Here is a 9,326-nt window from a genome sequence, read left to right on the forward strand (position 1 = left end):
TTGTAACCGACATCAAAACGTGCAACTCGTGTGTTAGTGCTGCAGTATGCACGTGAAGAGGGATTCTTCTTACATAATTCAAAGGGTCAGAGAGAGGGTGAAAAATTACCTACAAATTATGACATAAAACGTATGACATATTTGACATAAAAAATGTTACCAGTCTAAAAAGATTAAATGATGAACAAATGTATGATATTATCACTTTACTGTTTTGTTTTCTGACCTTCCTTAGAACCTACTGTGTCCCCACGAAGGATTAATGCCACTGCTCTGACAGCTTTTGAGATTCAAGTGTCCTGGGACCCCATTCAACATCTGAACATTAATGGAGTTCTTCGGGGTTATGAGGTCAGTACAGACCCATTCTTTTAATATCTATAACATTTCTTTTTGTATTTTTATGTGGATAGATAAACATATATAGCATGACGGAGTTGATGGATGTTTTGGTGACCATTGTGTGTCATTGTTGGCCACCTGGCACGTCAGGATATGTGAGCTTTGCCCGTTGAACGAGCAACTATTCGAGGTGCTGCTATCTCATTAGTTCCTTTTTATGAACACCACGTCTCGATCAGATCAAGGAACATTAAGAACATTATTTAGATAAGACGCCTCCTTTTAGATAAAACCGTGCTTTGAAATTCACTGGTATCAAAGGGTATTTTTGCAGCTTATATTTAATTGAATCGTCTAAGACATAACATTGATCTTCATAATTTTGCATCTTTCAGGAGGAAAATATGAATCCATTATTTGTTTTTGAGTTTGCATTCTGTTTTTTTTGTGTTTTTTTCAGTATAAATAAGCTTTTCACACGATTCAGATGGCCAACTTGCTCTGGTTACAGATTCGTTACTGGCGACAACATGAACGTGAGGCAGCTGCGGACCGGGTGAGAACTGCAGGGCTGGAGAACATGGCACGGGTCACGGGTTTGAGGCCTAACACTCTATATCACGTCACCGTATTGGCCTACAACAGTGCAGGCACTGGCCCACCCTCCCCAAGAACCACTGTCATCACCAAGAAACCTCGTAAGACCTCATTTTCAGGCTCGGGGAGCATTGGTAGCCTAGCTAAAATGTGATTTACATGAGTTGAACATGTTTCTGGAGACTTCTGGAACATTTTTCCTAACAATCTCCACCCAAACGCTACCTAGCTGGCATATGACCGAACTTCAGCTTCGAAATGTGATTGAAAGACTCTCAGTCTCCAAATTGTGAGTTTATTTCTCACAATTGCGAGTTTATATCTCACAATTCTGACCTTTTTTTTTCTCGCAATTGTGACTTTATATCTCGTAATTCTGAGATTAAACGTCAGAATTGCGAGACGTAAACTCGCAATTGTGAGAAAAAGAGTCAGAATTGTGAGATAAAAAGTCGCACTTACCTTTTTTATGTTTTATTCTGTGGCGGAAACAAGCTTCCATACAAAACTGTCTTAAATTTTATCCCGGAGAAAAACTGGTAACTAGACTGTAACTTCCGTAACAGTTCAAATGCCACCACCGGTCCTACATTTGCAATTCTTGCCAATGTCTTTGTCACTGAGAATGGTGTGAAAGCCAGTGGACTTACTGTTGTTTGTATCTTCATTTCTAGCCCCCAACCGCCCTCCAGGTAAAGTCGCATGGAAGGTTGCTGGTTCTTGGGTTACTGTGAGGTGGGATCATGTTAAATCCATGGACAATGAGTCTGCTGTTCTGGGTTACAAAGTAAGTGACACACGGTGCCACCGGCACTACAGCTATCTGTTTGTTGCGTACATGTTTGTATCGGGGTCATCTGTCTGCGTCTGTATGTCTTCAGAATATTTGATCAGATTCAGTCATTTCAATCAAAGGTGGGATATTGTATTATTTCATACCTCTGAGGTAAGAATTTAATAAATGTCTTGTGAGAAGAGAACACCCTATGTGCCCTTTAACGGTGAATAAACATTTAAACCAGTTGTGTATATCTCATATCTGATCTGCTATAGGATTGAGGTCATCTTTTGTCAAGATGGCTATCAAGAGAACATAATACAGATTCCCAGAAACTGATCAAATATATACCTTAAAAGTCACTTTGGATACAAGCATCTGCCAAGTACATACATTTTGGATATTTCAACTTAAAATGAACCAAAACATACAAGACATTTGCATATTCACTGTTTGGGAAACTCTACATTAGGATATACTTCATTAATGTAACTTCTATCAGAAAATCACCTGTAAATATAACTTTTCTCTTTATTTGCAGATTAATTTCTTGTTATGACTTGATATCTGAGTTAATCTTTTTACAAAGAAACTCATTGTCTCGTGTTAAACTATAAAAGACAGTAATGAGAGCCAATTCAATATGTAAAACAAAAATGGGAAATGTTTACAATACGTTTCAGAGATTTTTACTTGTTTTTAAAAATATATATATTTCAGTTCCTTACAGAAATTCTGTAAGCACAATTGTGAAATATATAAAGATCTTTATATAAAGTTGGACTATGCAACTTTATCCGCATACATACACTATACTTGAGTAAGGCGATATATACTATTTAGCCTGCTTGATTGCTTGTATCGTCACAAAATGTAAACTATATTTTTGCCAAGCTCAAGGCATGAAGATATTAAGATATTATAAACAATAACATAATGATTTTCTGTTAAGCTGCTTTTAAAACAATGTTTATAGTGTAAATGTGTAAAGGGCTATACAAATAAATTTGACTTGACTTGAAATACTACATGGCTATCTTAAGAATTTCATTTTTTGAGTACAGATTGATACTATATTATTTGTGTAGGTCCTTTACAAGCACGAAGGGCAGTCTGTCTTGAAGATACTGGAGAAAAGCAAGACCTCCATCAATCTGCCGTTACCCAAGGACAATGATTATGTGGTTTTGGAGATCCGCTCTTGGGGAGATGGAGGAGATGGAGCAGCCTATGAGACCATAGTGTCTCGAGACTCAGGTATGTGGTATGAAGAGTAGTTAGGAGTACTGGTTTTAGTAAAGGAACTCAAGAACTAGTGTTTAAGTACTAAATATGTTTCTGAAAGTCAGTGTGTTTGATCCACAGGCACTGGAATGATGGTCCAGGACAGCGCTGGCACTTCAGGACCCCTCTGCACATCTGTTCTTGTGGTCACTGCACTCGTTCTCATTTGCTCGTCAGGACTGTGATGTTAGCCAATGATAAGGCATTTCTTATTACTATCACAGAGAATGGAGCAGGTTTTCCTCACGTCAGAAGGGTTGCGTGTGGTGCAAAGTTTTTGGAAATGTGAGAGGTGGAAGGTTCTTTTGTATGAAAAGGCTTTTTTACAAGGATGACTGGTCATTGTGGAATACAAAGAGAGTTGTTGTGGGAGACTTTTTGATTGTGTTATCATTTTAGACGCTTGCCTTATGGAAACTCAAACTTGACTGGTGGTCATGTCAACATTTGGTTGTAGTTTCTAAAATTCAACAACAGCTCTGACTTGTTGATTTCCTTGTAGATGTAAATACACATAGATGTATTGGTGACATTCCATACTGGATAGAACAAAACCTTTTTTAATACTTTGTTGCTACTTCATGGCAGCATGTGGACTGCAAAAATGATCCAAATGAGTGTTTACCTTTTTTATTTGTTCTTTTAATTTTTTTGTGATTATGTAATTGGAATCAAGAGCGGATCACGATTTTTATTAAGTCTTTTGTATCTTTGTTGAGTGATTGTAGCTTTCTGCCTTTCCCTCAGTGTTCTAGATGAAAGGTTCCATGAACGCAGCGGTACAACAGAAGCTGATTTTTGTGTGGTTGTTAAAGTGGGCTTGTTTTGCCAATGTTATCGCTCTGTTATCTCACTCACTATTATTATTGCCTTTATGCTTTGTCTTTTTTCTCAAGGCTTACATAAACATGACGTCCATGGGCTGTTACTTTCTTTCTTGACACAATACAAGAGCGAGACGCTGGACATTGATCAGTACTGAAGATAACATTCACGCACAGACAAGTTAATTATTATCCTATAATATCATCATTTATTATAAGGTAGTTTTCTTCTTGGAGGCTGCCACTAATGGTGGAATCCTGATCATACTTTAAGGTTCCATTTGGCTTAACGAATTAGAAAACATGTGGCTAACATTAGATTCTGTGGGTCCTACTGTCTCGGGTCATAGTGGGTCCCAGGACACTTGCCTGGTCCGTAATCCAGCTCTGCCTGCGAGATACACATGAAGGCATATCATAGATTTTTTTCATGTTAATATCTTTTTTTTTAAGACTAATCTAAAAATTCTTTCAATACTGTGGCATGAACTAACAAGTACAAACTGAAATGCACTTTCAGTGTCGCAGGTCAAATCTAACAGTATTAAAATCATTCCGTTCTTTAAAGTTGTTGCATCTAATTCCAGTCTGACACAGAAATCAAGAAGGTAAAATGTCTGATTTTATGTTTTAATTTTGTATACATTTCTTTATTTTCTCTCCCCTGCATTGCTTTTTATTAGTGCCTGTTCAACAGGGTGATATTTCTTGTAATTATATATTTTCTATTTAATGTATTTATTTAATTTTCTATTTAACACACATCAAGTTGTTATTGTAAATACTGCCATTTTCTGCGTCTTGAGGATTGCTTGAAAGTTTGAGCTCCTTAATTTGTTTTTTACAGCTTCTCTAGCACCTTCTTCAAGGGATTTTAACTGTATATCACTCACTGGAATTTAAAACACTTTTAGCCAAAAGCTATGACACATAGCAGCCTCATCAGTAGCTCTTTAGTGGTTCTAGTCCCAAACCCTAGTAGCAGTCGGGTAAATGTTACACTTTCTGAATGTAGAATCACTCAAAAGTCATATTAGGACTATGAATCCAAAAGTGTTCCCTTGTCCTTGCATCTGTTTTGTACTTCTCTTTCAAGTGGTTTTTAATTGCATTATGAGTGCATTATGTACAATTCTTTTCTCTCATCATTTCCTTAATTTCTGAAATAATTGCTGTTTCACATTGTGTAGTTTGCCCTCTTGTGTTGAATCAGGGCTTCACAACTCAACAAACAATTTCCGAAATGGCTGTATGTGCGCTTACATGAGTCGAATGACACGCTAGTAGTTTCACTCTGAAGGTCACTCAGGTTGTGATGTCATGTTGTCTCTTTGAACTACCATGTACCCCAGTTGTTGTAAAGGTTGAGCCTGTCCACTGTGGACTGAATGTGAATAATGCAGCACTTGTAAATATTCTTCAATAAAAAAACATTTTGACTGTATTTGTTGAAGAAACTTTGTTCGGTTTTTAGTGATTTAGTGCACACATGCATACACACATACACGGTTGACTAAGATATACCATGTTTATGAAACAGGGTCATATTAATCATACATAAAGCACAATGCCATGAAATACGAATAAAAACGTATATTACCATGCACAGATTCCTAGATGCCTGTGTAAGCCAACATGCCTACATGAGCATGCTTTTTTCCTAATAATAATGTTCTGCCTATTCAATCTTAATATAAGAAACAAAATTGGTCACATCTTTACATTCACATGTTTATGTAATGTGACTGTAATTGAGGGATTACATTTTATGATACTAATTCTGTCTATTAGCCAATAGCAACCTCAAAGATAATACCACCTTACCGCAACGTGCTATATTACTCATTATTAATTTTATTGCCCAATTGTGGTGAAGTTAGCACTTATCACCTGTACTTTGGAACTATTAATAATGTATAAATATACATGATCATGAACAGATTTTCACCAAACTGCTCATTCTCAGTGCAGCTGCAGACACAGGTAAAGAGACCAGCTTTCCTATGTCTCATTCTTTTCTTTATAAATAATATTTATACGCACACACTACTTTTCATGACTATGGCAAAACTTGGCATGCAATTTCATGTATTATTTTTACAGCTCTGTTTCTGAAGAATACCGGTTTGGATCAAGACCAAAATGGCCAAATTAACTCTTTTAGCAGGTATGTTCCATAGTAAAGATATGCATTTACTGAAAGTATGTTAGTTTATTTTTTATGTGTAATCGTGTTGTCTTTTGTATAGGACTGGGCATCTTGCTTACAGTGCAGATTGGTAAGAACCTTCAATAATTTATTTTTGTAAAATATATAGCCAATAAAATTATAACCATAATATGGATCTATAATAATATTCCTGGATGATGAGTATAGACAAAATATGACAAAATAAGCTGTGAGCTGTTAATAACATCATCATTTCTGATAGTGGCCTCTACAAAGCTGGTGTGCTACATGACCAACTGGTCCCAGTACAGACCTGGCAATGGGAAGTTCTTGCCAGACAACATTGATCCGTTCCTCTGCACTCATGTGGTCTATGTTATGGCAAGCATCAGCAACAGAAATGAAATCACGACCGTCGAATGGAATGATGAGGAGCTGTACAAGTCACTGAATGACCTGAAAAAAGTGTAAGCAATATACACAATGCATTAAAAACCATATTTGCACAAATGAATTCATACCCTTTTGTGATCTATTTTTGAGACTGCTATTTTGAGACTGCTATTTTTTTTTTTTATAGAAATCCTGCATTGAAGACCTTGCTGTCTGTTGGAGGATTGGTCAATGGCGTCAGTCCGTAAGTGGAACACAATATTTCTGTGACATAACATGACACTGAAATATAAAGTAAAATAAATAAATAAATCCCCAGCTGCCAACCCAAAACATTAAACAAGAGTTACTTAAACATGTCTCTTTTTGCACTTAAGATACATTGAAGTGGTGTTCACACCAGAGACCCGCGAGACTTTCATCCGTTCTGCATTGTTGTTCCTGCGTCTCCATGAATTTGACGGTATTGACATTGACTGGCAGTACCCTGGTCACAATGGCAGCCCACTTGACGACAAGCAGAGGTTTACTACACTCCTCAAGGTCAGAAGACTAGAATGTCAATATGATGCACTTTCATTTCCATTGATGAAGCAATTGACTTTAGGTCTGACCATGTTCCTGTTGTGTGAAAATTCTCAGGAACTGAGAGGCGCTATTGAAAAGGAGGCCATAGACACGAAGAAAACTCCTCTGTTGCTCTCAAGCAAAGTGTCCGGCATCAAGTCCACTGTTGATAAAGCTTATGAGGTTGCTGAAATATCAGGGTATGTTTGGTAGTTTCATCAAGCTACAATAATGTGTATCCATGAAAGTTTTTTTTTTTTTAATTTCTCCTTCTTTCTATCATTATAGTTTGATGGACTTTTTGACCATCATGTCTTATGACTACCATGGCCACTGGGATTCCTTGACAGGGCACAACAGTCCCCTTTTCCGCAGCTCCTTTGACAGTGGATACGTCTTTGACCACAATATCGTAAGCTCAAAACCCATAAATTCAAAATCCATCAATCCGTCATATGTAATCTGAGATCTCTTAGCACATCCCTTTCTCTCTTACTTAGAACTCCTCTGTGGCTTTCTGGCTCAGCAGTGGAGCCCCCGCTGACAGGCTGCTTCTTGGCTTCCCCACATATGGACGCACATTCTTGCTCTCCACCTCACAAACAGGTCTCGGAGCCCCAGCCAAAGGCCCCGCTGATGCCGGACCCTACACACGTGAAGAAGGCTTCTGGTCCTATTATGAGGTTTCAACATGCTACTTTTAACTTTGATTTAAAACAAGTGTTCTCAACTGGGTTTACTTCAGAAAACATCAAGTGGCACTTAAATCATGACCAATTTGTGAACTAAATATGTTGTATATTATTTTGCATGCAAATAATATATTTATTTTATCAAAGTCAAATGGTTCAATTAGCGACTCTTGCTGCAGGTTGCATTGATATGCCAGTAGGTGGCGACAAGTGACCATTCTAAATAGTTTTTATAGATGAGTCATTGAATCATTCATTCAGTTTGTTTGAAAACACTGATTAACTTTGGAACAAAACAAGTGATTGTATTTATGAGTAAGTCATTGAATCATTCTCTCAACCAATTCGTTCAAAAACACGATTCATTCAGGAACACCATTACTTTGTTACTCAGCGACTGTGCTGTTGTTTTTTAAACTATTTTCACTGATGTTGCAGAAATAGAAAAAGTAACTGGTGTTTAGTTTCTAAATGTGTCTTGAATTGTAAATATTTTATGCTCTCGGTAGTTGGTAATTTACCACTTAAAACACACAGTGATAGGCCTAATCTATGTAAACTTTGAAAGAGAAAAATGAATGAGTGTTGTTTGGTTCACAGATTTGCCCCATGGAATCAAGTGTCACTATTGAATGGATCGATGAGCAGATGGTGCCCTATGCAGTTCAAGGAAAGGCCTGGGTCGGATTTGACAACCGTGAAAGCTATACTGCTAAGGTAAATCAACTACTGTTTTCCAGAATTTAAGGCAATGAAATGTTTGACAAACTTCTGACAAACTTTCCTTAATATTTGCTTTAACAGGTACAGTACCTTAACTCCTTAAACTTGGGCGGAGCTTCAGTGTGGACCTTGGATTTGGACGATTTTTCTGGCCGTTTCTGCTACAACGGAGCTTACCCTCTTGTCAACCATTTGCGCAACTCACTAGGTAAAAACTTTAGACTATAAAGACCATTACATTTATTCTGTCTTCTGTTATATGTGTTTAATGTGATGCTGAATGTCTTTTCTAAGGTTTCCCACCCAAGCCCACCACTACACCACGTCCCACCACGACCGCTGACCCCATCGCCTCTTTCTGTGTTGGTAAACCAGATGGTCTGTACCCCAACCCTGCTGACCAGACCACTTACTTCCACTGTTTCCGTGGAAACACATACCTGCAGAAATGCCAGCCCGGTCTGGTCTTTATTGACAACTGTAAATGTTGTGATTGGCCTTGAACTCAAGGTCAGATCTGCTCTTCCTGTTCAATAAAGCTGTCCAAGAGTCTCCTATTGTTGTCATGTACCTCTTCTTCCAACTATCCAATGCTCATGATTTGGGGAAAAGAGTCATATTTTTCCACAAATTTAACAAGTAATAATGTCCTGTTCAATACAGTCTAGTTTCCTCTTGTTGTTGTTCAGCAAAACAATGTCCTCTTTTTGCTTTCACTTTCAATAAAATATTTATAGCAATCTGACTTGTTAAGTTTTCCTTAAACTGATCATCTGTAAGTAAAATAATGACAGACATTATGAATGAATAGCTTTGGGAAATTGTGAAGTTTCACAAATATGGAGTTTTATAGACAGGACAGGTAGGAAGGACAGAAGTGCCATCATTCATATTATGTGCACCATCCATCAAGCACATCTTCAACCAGTTTTTGACCATTTAAGTTTAATCTTAAT

General features: G+C 37.4%; 2 protein-coding genes across 2 annotated transcripts in view; both read left to right on the forward strand.

The window, feature by feature from the left end:
* Positions 1–5,259, forward strand: part of cntn2 (contactin 2) — a 31,418-nt gene extending 26,159 nt beyond the window's left edge. Inside the window, exons 19-23 of the mRNA XM_084395583.1 lie at positions 236–351; positions 854–1,040; positions 1,614–1,726; positions 2,806–2,974; positions 3,083–5,259. Of these exons, the coding sequence (XP_084251709.1) occupies positions 236–351; positions 854–1,040; positions 1,614–1,726; positions 2,806–2,974; positions 3,083–3,186 (689 nt within the window). The 3' untranslated portion in view covers positions 3,187–5,259. The remainder of the gene's footprint in view (positions 1–235; positions 352–853; positions 1,041–1,613; positions 1,727–2,805; positions 2,975–3,082) is intronic.
* A 513-nt stretch (positions 5,260–5,772) lies between these two features.
* Positions 5,773–9,097, forward strand: chia.1 (chitinase, acidic.1). The gene is made up of 12 exons (XM_084395695.1): positions 5,773–5,808; positions 5,929–5,992; positions 6,075–6,104; positions 6,258–6,462; positions 6,576–6,632; positions 6,766–6,931; positions 7,031–7,155; positions 7,244–7,367; positions 7,456–7,638; positions 8,248–8,364; positions 8,452–8,578; positions 8,665–9,097. The coding sequence occupies exons 2-12, from the start codon at positions 5,968–5,970 to the stop codon at positions 8,871–8,873; spliced, it is 1,368 nt and encodes a 455-aa protein (XP_084251821.1). The 5' UTR covers positions 5,773–5,808; positions 5,929–5,967; the 3' UTR covers positions 8,874–9,097.
* Positions 9,098–9,326: the final 229 nt, after the last annotated feature.

This window comes from Rutilus rutilus, assembly GCF_951802725.1.
Source record: "Rutilus rutilus genome assembly, chromosome: 22".
In the NCBI taxonomy this organism is placed as follows: Eukaryota; Metazoa; Chordata; class Actinopteri; order Cypriniformes; family Leuciscidae; genus Rutilus; species Rutilus rutilus.